At 46.0% G+C, this 15,000-nt stretch overlaps 1 protein-coding gene across 1 annotated transcript in view; it reads left to right on the forward strand.

The window, feature by feature from the left end:
- Positions 1–15,000, forward strand: part of epas1b (endothelial PAS domain protein 1b) — a 42,489-nt gene that overhangs the window by 10,366 nt on the left and 17,123 nt on the right. Inside the window, exons 3-5 of the mRNA XM_076285776.1 lie at positions 7,174–7,358; positions 12,072–12,217; positions 13,638–13,722. Of these exons, the coding sequence (XP_076141891.1) occupies positions 7,174–7,358; positions 12,072–12,217; positions 13,638–13,722 (416 nt within the window). The remainder of the gene's footprint in view (positions 1–7,173; positions 7,359–12,071; positions 12,218–13,637; positions 13,723–15,000) is intronic.

A 15,000-nucleotide genomic window follows, 5' to 3' on the forward strand; every position in this document is an offset into this window, starting at 1 on the left:
ATTTCAGCGCTTGTTTGTTGCTAAAGGAGGAGGACGCACAACTGAAACCGCCATGGAAGCACGAGCACCTACTGGAGGACCTCCCGTTATCATAGACGACCACCCCTACGATAGTGGTGAACTCGGTGAACAGGGTAGTGGTGAAGATAACGTCATACCCGTGGCCGTATTTGCAAGGAATGTTTCTGTACTTTGGCAGCTTTCTGTCAAGCTGAACACTCCGCAACCTGCCTCAGCGGCCTGTGAAAGGCTATTTAGCATCGCAGGACTTGTCTTCAGTCCAAGAAGAGGAAGACTGAATCAGGCCCGGGGTGGGTAATCGGGAGAATTCCCGGTGGCCACTTCACTTTTGGGCCGGTCGAGGAAAAATATATTGACATTTGTCACGTTAGTCTATCTTTTCAGTAGGACACGCTCCGCATTCTGTGCATGACACCAATGCAATGCCTCTGCATGGGTTGTAGCCTACACGATGGAGTTCTCCCCTCCCAAAAAGAGTTGGTTGGGTCCATATAGCCCGTCTTTTCCAAAAAGTTTTCTCAGATAAGGATAGCCGAGCCGGCCCTACTGTAGACACAAGCGTCAGGAAGGAGGCCAGGAGAGACTGAGCAGCAGATCAACCAGTCGACCACTGAAAATGATGAGCCCAAAATTAGTGATGAGGAGGCCATGACTACAGGGACAAGTAGAGAGGATAAATTAAAGTTATTTAATGTAAGAAAGAGCAATTACCCTACATGATAAATATGCCTTGTTTGCTCAGAAGAGGGTGTAGTAAAGGAGTAGGCTAAATCACCAAACAACATATAGCCTACCCATGCAAAAAACATGTAGCCTAAATATTAGTTCAATATGCCTCTTTGTGGAAGCGTGGGATAGGCTACATTTCAAAGGCTTCCTTCCTTTCTTTCTTTCTTTCTTTCTTTCTTTCTTTCTTTCTTTCTTTCTTTCTTTCTTTCTGTTTTTGTTAACTTGTGGAATAGTGGAATATTTTTTGTTAACTTCTCAGTTGAAGTGAATTATTATATAACCTTTACTGTACACATTTGTTGAACCATGGTACTAATAAAAACTACAGGATAGTAAGAGCTGAAATGTTGCTTCATTTATCCAATTTCCACCACTATGGAAAACGTTGGCCGGTCTTGGGCCTGAAACTCCCGGGCACTGAATTCTGTCAACTTCTGTCAAACCAGCTTCTTTTGAAGATGAACAAACACCTTTTCAGTTTCAACTATGACTGGCATATTAGTAGCTGCTGGACATAGGTGGCCTGTGTGTGTGTGTGGGTGTGTGAGAGTGAGATGGTGACCTGGGGAGTAAGCCCTAGAAATGCTCATACCATATGACCAAAATGTTCTCCCTACCAGCAGGTCTTTTTTTTAAAAGTTATTTATTTTTCATTTTTACCTGAAGTTCATACAAAAGTGGCATTTCTGTTTCTGTTTTTTTCTTTGATGTCAGCTCTAAAAATATGCTGTTTGTTCTTTGAACTTAAGAGAATTGTGCCTGAAAAGTCCTAGAAAAGAATGTGATTTTGATTTGATGAGTGAGATTAAGAAGATATGGGAACCCTGAATATGCTTTATGCTTTACTATAAGAAAGCCAAAATAAAGTTCACAAAAGTTCAAAATAAAACCGCTTGCTTTTTACTTTTTACTTTTACTTCAAATACTTAAGTACATTAAATATCAGACAATTACTTTTGATACTTAGGTACAGTATATATCAGATACTTTAAGACTTTTACTTAAGTAATATTCTAAAAGGTAACTTTCACTTCTACCAAAGTCTTTTTCTAGTATGATACTTATACTTTTACTCAAGTATTGCTTTCTAGTACTTTATACAACACTGTGTGTGTGTGTGTGTGTGTGTGTGTGTGTGTGTGTGTGTGTGTGTGTGTGTGTGTGTATGGGTGTGTGTGTGTGTGTGTGTGTGTGTGTCTGTGTGTGTGTGTGTGTGTGTGTGTGTGTGTGCATGTATGTATAATTGGACATGCTATCATACTTGGAATTCTTGTTATGCAACACAATACATGCAGCTCACCTCTGTGCTGGAGACCTGAGCTTGAGCCTTGCATGTGAAGGCCTACAGTATGTGACTTCACTGACTAGAGACAGGTGCCTCAAGTCTTTGTGTCTGAAAGCACCACTGATAACTGATGCTGTCAGTTGTGTGCTTAGGTCTTGTGATCATGTGCTGTCACTTAGTCTAAAGGTGAGACTGCTCAGCATTGCCACCCAGAAGTGTTTGGTGTGTGTTGTGGATTGGGGGCGTGGCAGAGAGGGAGAGAGAGAATGGCAGAGTTATGGAGAGAGAGAGTGAGAGAGAGAGAGGGAAAGGTCACCAAGAGCTGGAGAAGCTTGTTTGTCAAACCTGAGATGTCTGGAATACTAAGATGACACGTTGAGATATGTCGCCCTACTGAGAGATGCCGTACATTTTCTGATTGATTGTAACGGTTCAGCGAGCGGTGAACATGTCCTTGTGAACCACGGTGGCTTTTTTTTCTCAGTAATGTGTTGACAAGTCAGTCCTCGAAATTCTCAGAAATGCTTTGCTCAGTTCCTGTTGCTTTGATTGGTTAGAATTAGGAATAAGCCAATCAGTAATTATCAGAATGTTCAAACTTTTTGAAATTAGAAAATCCATTCAAACAGTATTCATACCAGAAGTTTGTTTGCAAGGTTATCTGTAGGTCGCTGTCAGTTTATGAAAGAGGGCTGGTGGAGGGGGAAAAAGGAATCCAACAATAGCTCAGTCTTGTGTTCGTAGCTTGTTTTGAGTGATCAGCACTTCAAAGAGAGATCACAGAGATGCCTAGCACAGGGGGTAGGGGTGTGTGTTGAAACCAGCTCACTGAAGAAAGAATGCACTCATGCCCCCCGTAATCTACTCAGGCCCTTGTGTGTGTGTGTGTGTGTGTGTGTGTGTGTGTGTGTGTGTACTTGGGACCTCCTGATGTATCCCATTGATAACTTTGATTTACTGTGTTGATTTGTCTGCCTGATGAGACTGAGGAAGTGTGTTTCTCCGGCCTTAACAGGAGGCTCGGGCGGGAGGGAACAAGGACTCAGACGCCATGGATGTGTTTGTTTCCCCCGTACCCCTACAGCTGTGCAAAAGGGCTGTGGGCTGGTATGAGAGCAGCACAAATAGTCCAAGATAGAAGCCAATAAATGGTAAAGGCCCAGATGAATGTGCTGTGAGAGTGTGATTGTGAAGATAAGGTTATCCACTTTTGTAGAGTTATTTACTAGAAACGATCTTCACAGTCTACTCTGTGTTTGCCTGTGAGTGTGTGTGCCAGTCAGTCCTGAGTGTGGTACGCCTGTAGGAGTGAATGGGTGATCAAGGGAGGGACAGGGTGATGGAGAACAAGAAAAGAAGGCTGTGAGGAGAGAAAAGTGAGAGCAGAAAGGGTGAGAGGTGAAAGAGCAGAGAGTGCACTAGACGTGTGCGCTCCCCAGCGAGTCCACAGCCCCACTCCACTTCCCCTTCCCCATCCTGATGTGCCCACTGGGGCTGCTGGCTAACAATGGAGCAGACAGCCAAGCGCTGCTGGCACCAGTTGCCTGCAAACAGCCAGACGGCAGCCCAGCCTGACCCCCGCCCAACCTCACACCCGCCCATCTCTGCCCAGTGGAGCTGTGGTCAGCCCCCAGCACCTGCTCCGCCGTCCCCCGTGAACTCACAGCCCCCTTCTCAGGGCTGAGTTCCAGACCCGGTTTAGGAGAGTGTCGGGAGAGCTCTGGACAAGACCGTGCTGCACTGGCTGGAGTGGAGTGACCAGTGGTGATTCTTGTGTCTTGAGATGCATTTTGTGTGTGAGTGGGTTAGTAATATTATGTAGGGCAAATAGAACATATTGGCCCCAAGAAGGGAAGGCATAGAAAGTCATATTGCAGATAACATGGAGCTAGCTGTGCTAGCTGGGCATAGTCTAAAGATTGTGGTATCTCAGGTGGACAGTGCATGGTTGATGAAGTTGTGAACTTATCTCAATGGCAGTAAGCTACCGTAATACTTGAATGCCCTTTGGTGTCACAATCAGCAACTGATCTAAACTAGATCAATCAGCGCTATTCAGCATTACTTGTCAACCTGTTGTGGTTGCGTAGACGTTGTCAGATTAGGGCTTGTGGTTAATTCTTGCCCTAGGTCCCCAGCCTCTGCGTGTCAATCACGAGCCGCCAGAACTTTAAATCCATTTACCTGTCTACTGTACTTCCTCCAGCACTGGCTGAACTGACTGACTGAAGAATATTATTGGCAGGTTTCATTTTGTGCCCTTTCACCCCAAGACCTCATTATCTCCTAAGTAGTGCCCGCAGCAGGCATGTCCGCATTCATGTGTGAGAGGTTAATGCATTGTGCACATGGAGGTGTGAGTCAGTGGATGATGATGAGAGGCTGGAAACTCCGCTGGCTGCTGACAGGATTCAAGGGCAAGTGCGGGACAGACTGAAGGAGCCGGGGGAGCCAGGAACTCTACGGGCCACTCCCTCTTCCTGTGGCCAGCGCCTGAAGACGGTCATCAGAATGTATGGACGGCTGTAGGATAAACACTAATGTGTAGTTGTGGCTCTGACACACCTATGGAATAAACAAGGGCACTCATCAATGTCGGCGCTAACAAGGTGTGAGATGGGCGTCTGCCATCGGGGCCACTCGTGCCACATCCTTCCCAGACTGACCAATCACGCCCCCCCCCCCCACACACACACACACACACACACACACCCCACTTCCTGCAGTCGTGGGATAAAACTTCGGCGACAGCTGAACTGTGGTTTCCCTGACACATCTGAGAAGCAGTCGCCGAGGCAACTGGGGTTAATACTTATTTATTTTTCGATAAAATAGGACAGGAGGTGGGGAAGTTTGGTGGGGATGTTGGGGGTGGGGGGGTGGGCTTTGTGTTGTTTCTGTTAATGTTGGCAAATGATAGAGCCTATTGTGAGCAGCTAATTTGGATCTGCCTTGTTCCCCAACCTGGCATGATCCCAAGGATCCAACAACAATCCCCCCCCCCTCCCCTCTCGTCCTGTCTTTCCTTGTCTCTTTTCAGATCTTTTTCAAGTGCTTTGGGAGGTCTCAGAAACAAAAGTGGGCACAGCACAGAGCATACAGTATTGCTACAAATACCCCTTGCACCCCTAATTAAGCCAACGATTAAACCCACCCTTTATATAGACCCAGTCCTACTTCAGAGAGTCTGGTGGATGGTTCATTTCTGAGGATTACTGCTTCAGTTACATGTGTGTATTACTTGTTTATTAGTTTGTTTGTTTGGTTGGTTGGTTTTATCTCAGGCACACATGTGTGACTGTCATCATACAGGTTGCTTTGAAATTTTTTATCGTTTTGAAAAGTCTGCTTTGATGTAGTTTTTAGGTCTTGTATGTATGTGTGTGTGTTTGTGGGGGTGTGGGGGTGTGTAACTGTGGTTTACCAGACCCACATGGCATGAAGTCATCACACACACAGCCTTGGCACACACAACTGCAAACCACAATAATTGCCAAGCGCAAGCCATGGGTGAAAAAGAAAACACACACAGATGGACACACACCACACACACACACACACACACACACACACACACACACACACACACACATACACACACACACACACGGCATGCCATGGCACATGTTAACAAAAGCAAGTTCAGGTACCCCAACCTGGCTCTCCATTCGGTTCTTCTTTTAGCTCTTCACTGTTCTGGACCTGCGTTTGGATCAGAGCTCAGCAGCAGAGCTCGAGTGAGAAAGTACATTCCTGCTCTATCGCCTCCTGATTATTTTCGATTATTTTCTTAACATGGGAGCGGATATTGTAGAAACCGAGATGAAGATGTTACCAAGAATTTGTTTGTGTTGTCTTTCTTCATAAGGGTTGGGGTCCAGTACACAATTAAATCACTCCCAGAAGGCTTCTCATCTTGTTTGGAGCACACTAACCCCCCTCCAGGGGAATATAGGCTCTTATTGGTTCAGAGGTAAAAGGGTCACTTCCTGTTTAACGGCAGCCAGTGAGGTTACCTTAGTAACCTGCCACCACAAGACACTTTTGTCAAGTCTTCAAGATCCAACAAGATATCATATGCTCATATATAAGGGAAAAAAAATGGCAGCTTTACACAAGCCTGAGAGGCAGTGCTTTGGATTGAAACCCTGGTCATGCACTCTGAAGTGGGGTTTGATTGGCAGCCTGTTTGCGCACGGTCCAGACCATCCATCAAAGGATAGCTTTGTTTGTGCTGGGGGCTCATCTGTTTGGGAGTGTGTGTTCGATACCACCTGCAGGATGCTGTGTAGGATTTGTGTGTGGTGTGTGTGTGGTGTGTGTGTGTGTGTGTGTGTGTGTGTGTGTGTGCGTGTGTGTGCGTGTGTGTATGTGTGCGTGTGCGTGTGTGTGTGTATGTGCGCCTGGAGCTAGTTCTCGGTATTAGGCCAAAGAGAGGGATGATCAGTATTCCCAGAGGGGTGGGAGACATAGATCATGTGACTTTAATGTGACTTTAATTTAACATCACTCTGCTTTCATGTCTAAGGTAGGGATTCTCAGAAAATGAGATGGCAGGAGAAAGACTGAGAGAGACATTGTACAGAGACATACAGATAGGTCACTACATGCTTATTGCGGATCACAGTAATAAAGTTTACATTCCCTGAAACTGCGCAGCTCAAGTTGTAAACTACATCAACAAAATATTCACTGGCCTAATAGAATGCACGACAGAGAGAGAGAGAGAGAAAGACTGTGTGTGTGTGTGTGTGTGTGTGTGTGTGTGTGTGTGTGTGTGTGTGTGTGTGTGTGTGTGTCTAGAACAGTCTGTCCTGTCTTGTACGCCGGTTGCGGTGAGGGCTGCTGGTGTCAGCCTGTGGGCACGGGCTGTCAGAGCGGAACTCTCAGAGACAGGAAGTTGTCTGGCTGCATCTTTTCACCCATCGTGTCCCCTCTCTCCCCTCAGTGTTCATCGCATCTGTGGTCCCCAAAGTGCTGCGTCAGACGCCACAAACGTAACGGCAGGGTGAATGCTCATAGTTTATGTGGAAAGACTATTTTTGAATGTTAATTAACCCATTGCCCCTTTCTCGCTCTCTTCCTTTGTGTGTGTGTGTGTGTGTTTGTGTGTGTGTGTGTGTGTGTGTATGGAACAGCTCGGAGCGGCGTAAGGAGAAGTCGCGTGATGCGGCGCGCTGCCGGCGCAGTAAGGAGACGGAGGTGTTCTATGAGCTGGCCCACCAGCTGCCTCTGCCACACAATGTCTCCTCCCACCTGGACAAGGCCTCCATCATGAGACTCGCCATCAGCTTCCTTCGCACGCGCAAGCTCCTGTCTGCAGGTAAGACACACACACACACACACACACACACACACACACACACACACACACACACACACACACACACATTTTCATGACAAACACCCATTCAACATTCAAGCACTTATGCAAATAGACAGTCTTTTACACTCACTACCAGTTTCTTTGACTTTTGGACACACACACACACACACACACACACACACACACACACACGCACACACATACACACTCGCTCACATAAATAAGCACTTATGTAAAAGCCTACATACTCAGAATGGCATGCAAGCCTTAAAAAACATGCAAGTCCACATCTGTAGGCACGGACGGTGTAAAAATAGGCAAGCAAGCATTCAAGTTAAAACATTCACACGCATAAATACAAGCAAACACAGCTAGCCAAGCATAACAAGCCAATCATCCACATTAAACAGAAACGCATACATACACACACCCACGCACACACACAAATGCAAGCTGATGATGTTTTCAAGCAGGGTGGCACCAAACAGGTCAATGGAGTGGAATAGCACACACGCAAACACACACCCACGCTCACACACACTCACACAAACTATTTTCCTCACACCTTTTCACAGTCATGCACAGTCACGCAATTACCTGTTCCAGTCGCTCATTCGGAATGGTAATAGTAGCTCTTCTGGATAGGGGCCCGGCTACAGGTCTGAACAAGCTCTCCCGTCCATAATGCCTCACCACTGGGCCCTCGTTCAGGCCTAATGGCTTCATAAGGGCTAATCCAGAACTAATGGCCTCCACAGTAACCTCTTTTTTCTGGGCCTCCCACTCACTTCCTAGAACTATGGCTAATAATATAATATAGAATATGTACTGTATTTAATTGTTATTGTTGTTGTTTTTTTAAACCGTCAGTTCTTGAAAGTTCACAGCATTCAATGGAACTGATTAATACAGGTATTGTGTATGAGCAAAGATTTGGAGCAGTTCCACCTTTTATTCAGGGCAGAACCGTCTGAAACAGTGATCCTTTAATATTTCAGTCCAAATCCAATAGCCAAAACAGATTTGATGTTTTTTTTTTTGTTTGTTTTTTTACCTGAAAAAAAGCTGCCCAACGTCACTATTGAGACTTGTGGCTTTCCCTGTGGTCTCCGTGCATATGCCTGTGCGAGTGTGTTTCGGTTGGTGCATACATGTGCGTCATACCAGTGTGTAAAAATACACACACAAACTCTCTCCTTCCACAGATAACCAAATTCTGTAGCACAGGTCTTTGCACACGCTGGTTTCCAGCATTGTTATGAGGAAGTGCTGTTGCCTCACAGTATTAGTCAGTGATTATTAGTGAGAGATTATTACATTAGGGAATATTGTTTTTTGCCGAGCACTGTTTTGCTTAAGTGTAAGGCTAATTAGCTTTAGCAGCAGTCACAGGTTACAATTATAAGTGTACGTTGCTTGTGCGTCAGCCTAGGGGGACAACCAGAGCACAAGACACAGAAGATAAATGTGTGTGTGTGTGTGTGTGTGCACGTGTGTGTGTGTGCACGTGTGTGTGAAGACAATCCTGCAATGTTAATGCACATTGGTAAAGAAGCCATTGTAGGTAGGAGAAGGTGGCTATAGAATCTCGGGAAGATTCTTGGAATAGAGTGGGTGGAGTATTCAAGATGGCGTATGTGTGTGTGTGTGTGTGTGTGTGTGTGTGTGTGTGTGTGTGTGTGTGTGTGTGTGTGTGTGTGTGTGTGTGTGTGTGTCTATGCGCGCGTGTGTGTATGCATATCCTGTGGATTATAAAATTAGAAATTTCCGGAAAGTAGACAAAGGAGTAACCCTATTGTTCCTGCATTCCATGTGTTTGTTTGAAGAGAGATGAGAGCAAAGTGTCTCCACATCATGGACGTGACCACATGTGATGATGTGGCCAGACAAAAGTGCTAGTCTTACTCACATATGCCACAAGCTGGCTGTACACTATGTTTTCGACTTTTAGCTAGATTTTCTTTTTATTTTAGCCAGGCTTTTTTTTTAGCTCACATTGCTATCAGGGTCTATTGCTATTTTATTTGACTTACCTTTATCTTATCAGACAGTTCATTTTTGATTGCATTGATATTCCTTTATTTCATCAGTCACTGCAATCCTATCGGTTAGAGCAGCAACAATGACAGAGTGAAATCCCACTCTCCCACTGTGTTTGCAAACGGATGTAAATATTGTAGTTGAGATGCTGGAAAAGGAACACTGATGGTCCTGCAATCAGCTTGCTTTAATCCTTGGAATGATGTGACTGTGTTGTATCTCAGACCGCCACAGATAGGGAAGTATGAGGGGCGAGAGAGGAGGCGAGGTGGAGAAAGGCGGGGGAGGACTGCAAAGTCATGGAGAGTCAAAGGTGGAAGTATGGCAAGAGTTGAGACATACACGAGCATAGTATGGCCATCAGTATGACAAATGGGGAGGGAAAAGGAGGGAGAGCTGAAAACCGAGAGATGAGCAGAGAGAGAGACGGAAGGAAAGAGAGATTGATACTGGAAGAGAGAGAGAGGGAGAGAGAGCGAGTGTGTCTTTGTGAGAGGAGAGATGGCTCTGCAGATTGTCTTATCTGCCGCAGAGCTTTGCCGGGTGGTGCTCGCCCTTTCAGGCGCAGCCAAAACACAGGGCAGCGCTGGCGCCAGGCAACAACGACACTGGTACCCCCAGCTGCCCCCCCCCCCCCCCCCCCCGGCCTCAACCACCTCAGTCTACAGTGCCGCTCCGGCATCCACACCCCTACCACTCAAGGCAGCGCAAAGGGAAACCCTTCATTAGACAAGACACAAACCACACCAATGGTGATGTCTTCCAATTGGAATTCCTTCAATAACAAATGTCTTCACACACACACACACACACACACACACACACACACACACACACACACACACACACACACACACACACACACACACACACGCACACACACACACACACACACACCTCGTTATCAACTTGAGTTGCACAGTCAGTCAGTATTAACCGTTTGCTGAAGTACATGTTAAATTGTTTTAGCTTAGCTGTCAAACTGTGGGACAATCTTTCAATATAAAATCACAATCTCTACACATTTTAGAACTGATAAATGTCTATGTACATTTTAATGTACATGACAATGTATATATCTATGTACATGAAAACCTACAGTACATACGATAAGTGACATAGACTGACATACTGAATAATAAAAAAAAATACATTTAGCTATTTTAGTATTACAATTAAAGCACCAAAAACCTTTTTGCACACAGGAGAAAAAAATGACTATACCCAATGAGAATTTGCTCTTCAGTGAAACTGCATTCCAGATTCCAGTAAGAGCATGGGACCATGGGACCCAGCTTTTTTTCGCCCCTGCTGACAGAGAGCCAATCCCCTGGCGCAGCAGGGGACGGGAGCCCTCTCTCGGGGCCTCCTCTTCAGGGACTTGGCTCTACTCCAGCCCCAGGCTCTAGAGCAGGCCCGCTGGAGAAGCCCACTGAGAGGAATGGCGGGCCTTCGACCCCCCTCGGCCTCCCCGCTCGCTAGCCAGCGACCCTGGCTGACCATCCCCCCCAGCCTCCCTCTTGGGCCGTCTCCAACTTCCCTAACGGGAGACTTTTCCCCTAGTTTCCTTTTTCTTCTCCTTCAATCCTCTTGAGTACACAAATGCGTCATATTTAAAAGGCCTTGATTATTTGTGTTGCGGAGGGCAGGAATGTTTTTCATTTAATTTTTTTTAAAAAGAAACGTGTTGAAACACTCCGATATGAAAGGTCTAATGCGGAGGAGTTGGTGTTCTGATAGGCATCTCCTAAAATGTAACAGGTTTCTTTTTTCATGTGCATGGAGCATAATGGCCCATAAAGTCTTTTTACAAGACATGGGGGTGCAGTCAGTGTGTGTGTGTGTGTGAGAGAGAGAGAGACAGAGGGAGGAAGAGAGGGAGGAAGAGAGAGAGAGAGAGAGAGAGAGAGACAGATGGACAGAGAGTGTGTGCCTGTGTCAGTTTTTGACTTTGTGTGTATGAGCATGTGTGTGTGTGTATGCGTGACCAAGTGAAGGTCAGGGTATTGGGGAGTGTGCATACAGTAGTCACAGGATGAAGTGCCTGGAGTTTGTTTTGGAAATATGCCATCATTTAAAACAGGCCTCCCTCCCTCTATCTCTCTCTCACACACACACACACACACACAAACGCACATACACTCGTTTGTACTTGGTTGTAATGAACGTGGTTGCAGACATCCATACACACACACACATTCACAAAAGTATAGGCATACACAGACAGTTAATATGTTGCTTATTTGTACATATGTAACAGAGGTCTTAATTTGTCCGCCGCTCACGGCCCTCGAACCCGCCACCTCAACACACACCGGCATGGGAGTCGAACGCTCTAACCCGCCACCTCAACACACACCAGCATGGGAGTCGAACGCTCTAACCCGCCACCTCAACACACACCGGCATGGGAGTCGAACGCTCTAACCACTGAGCTAAAAGCCCAGGCTTCCAACTCAGCAGTTAGAAGCGTTCTTAAGGTTAGCGGTGTGAGGATTTACATGCGCAACTAGCATGCTAGCTCAGTTCGCCTCCGTTACACATACGCAGTCATAAAACATGCATATTCATACCCTCCCCCCCCCACCCCCCCCACCCCCCACACACACACACACACTGTGTGGCTCTCTCTCCGTCACACACTGATGGTGTTTGCTGGTTGTGTTGCAGGCTGCAGTGCTGCAGAGACAGAGGAGGACAGACAGATGGACAGCATGTACCTGAAGTCTCTGGAGGGCTTCGTCAGTGTGATTACCACCGACGGAGACATAATATTCCTCTCTGAGAACATCAACAAGTTCATGGGCCTGACACAGGTGAGTGTGTGGTCTCTCACTCTCTCTCTCTCTCTCTCTCTCTCTCTCTCTCTCTCTCACACACACACACATACACATACACACACACACACACACACACACACACACACACGCAAACACACATATTCAGATTCAACCTTCTATTTCTTCTGCTTGTCCTCTCCACACAGACTCAGAACCCCACACACACACACACACACACACACACACACACACACACACACACACACACACACACACACACACACACACACACATACACACACACACACACACACACACACACATTCACACACAAATGCTTCACACACCTCCATAACACAAAGGTCCATTTTGCCTGATAGGGATTATTTGGATTATTTGTCCTCTCCACACAGACTCAGAACCCCAACACACACACACACACACACACACACACACACACACACACACACACACACACACACACACACACACATTCACACACAAATGCTTCACACACCTCCATAACACAAAGGTCCATTTTGCCTGATATAATAGGGATTATTTGGAGCTATGCTGAATTGGGTCTCTAATTGAGAGTCTTCACCGAAAGCCAATTAGTGGCTAATGCTTTTATCGTAGTGTGGGAAACAGCCCCGTATGCCCATCACCAGGTGGTAGGATTATCTCCATCCTATGCCCTCTCTGGTGCCCGTTGTGGTGCCCTCTGGCTCTGCCAAGCACTGACAGAAACATGGAGGGTCTGTCAATCTGTCAATCAACCAATCTGTCAGTCCTTTAAAGAAAATAATACAAATGCTCTATTCAGTGCAGTGTGAAACAAAACAAACTACCATGTGTAATCCACAGAAAAAACAATAATTATTTAAAACCTTAAAACCTAAATGCTCTGGAGCCCTGAGAACCCATACACACTAGAATGCCCACGCGCGCGCACACGCGCGCACACGCACACGCACGCACACACACACACACACACACACACACACACACACACACACACACACACACACACACACACACACACACACACACACACACACACACACACACACACACACACACACACACACACGTGAGTAAGAGAGTGGCTATTGTTGTTTCCCAGCGTTGTACTAAATGTCAAATGGAGAGCCTTGTTTCCTCCAAACATTGACAGCCAGGCAGGATGTGTGTGTCTGTCTCTCACAGACTTTTTTGATTAAGTAAGCTCGTGATTCAGAAGGAGGATGTTTGGCTTTGTATCTGTGTTTGTGTGTGTGTGTGTTCATAAACTGTACATTTCCTTCCTCATATACTGTATAGACCTATGTTTATGAGTAGATACCTACCGGATGATGACACATTGCCAATGTGTGTGTGTGTGTGTGTGTGTGTGTGTGTGTGTGTGTGTGTGTGTGTGTGTGTGTGTGTGTGCGTGTGTGTGTGTGTGTTTCAGGTGGAGCTGACAGGCCACAGCATCTTTGATTTCACTCATCCATGTGATCATGACGAGATCCGTGAGAATCTCAGTCTCAAAACAGGTAAATGGCCTCACACCTCACTCCTTTCACAGGGGATGAGGGGATGTGAGGAGAATAATAGAGGGGGAGAGAGAAAGGGTGAGGAGAGGAAGTGAAAGAGTGATTTATACTCCTAATTCGGTTGTTAAGTCCAACGTCATGGGACCAACAGCTCTGAAAGCCATTGGACCCGGAAAAAGATTTATTAGCCTATTATTCATCATCAAGAGGCAGGCCCTTTCTCCAGTACAGGACTCTCTGGTAGCCTGCTGGAGGGCTGAGGTAGAGGACTGTGCGGGACAGATTCTTCATACACACAACTGAAAAAGGCTACTAGATGTCTGATTTTAAGTTACTGTAACACAGCTATGTTAGCTGGCATCCGTTCTTTAGAAAGGCACTAACATCTGAAGTAGCCTAGTGGTGTCCTCTTCCTCTGTCATGCTTTCGATTTCGAATTTCAACAATGGAGAAGCAGGAAAAAATTGAACCCATGTAGGCCTAAACAATAGTATCCGTCAGTTAGGCTGCTTAAACCCCAGTTTTTAATGCTGCGTAACACAATATCCATCTCAAGTATAATTCTATACACTACTTTAATAATTTATATATATGTTATTTTATGCATATATTTAATTTGCGGGAGTGCAGTGAGTTTGTCTCACATTTCACAGTGAGTGCAGCTGTTTCTCTCACACCGGCAAACACACCTCTCTCATTCCGCCCGCTCCCGCATAGAGCTTTCAAAACATGTCCCGTGCCGCACTCTTTTGCGTAGCGACCCGCTGGTCCTGCGGGACTCCCGCCGGAGTGGAGACCTCTAGACTGAGCCTTTACCTCTGGCTCCTCTTCAGGGCTGTCCCCTCCTGCTGAAAACATGCCATTCTAATTACTGTCAAATACCATTGCACATGCCAGGTCATCAATCAGATTTGTGGCCTCGCATTCTCAAAGTCATCTCAAGTGCTCGCCAAGCAGCCCTGATCTCGCCTAAGGATTTTGTAAACAGAATGACCGCTGAGCCAGATCTTGGCAATACAAGAAAGTGTCTACCTAAGCAGAATCCAATGTTATGACGGGACAGCTGTCAGAGCATTAGCCTATGGATTCTGATACTTTAGGCTCTCTCACTTGATTCCCCTGTATCTCAGTCCATTTGAATCTCCCCTACCTTTAATATGAGACTGAGCTACAGCCATAGCTATAACTAGGCTCAAATATCAAATGTCATATTTAAATTAGATAATCCACATTGCATTTAGTCAAGTCTTGTCACAACACACACACACACACACACAC

Source organism: Alosa pseudoharengus, unplaced genomic scaffold (assembly GCF_046254945.1).
Source record: "Alosa pseudoharengus isolate Yale_2024_CS ecotype anadromous, Long Island Sound unplaced genomic scaffold, YU_APseudo_1.1 YU_APseudo_1.1_scf_15, whole genome shotgun sequence".
Taxonomy (NCBI): Eukaryota; Metazoa; Chordata; class Actinopteri; order Clupeiformes; family Clupeidae; genus Alosa; species Alosa pseudoharengus.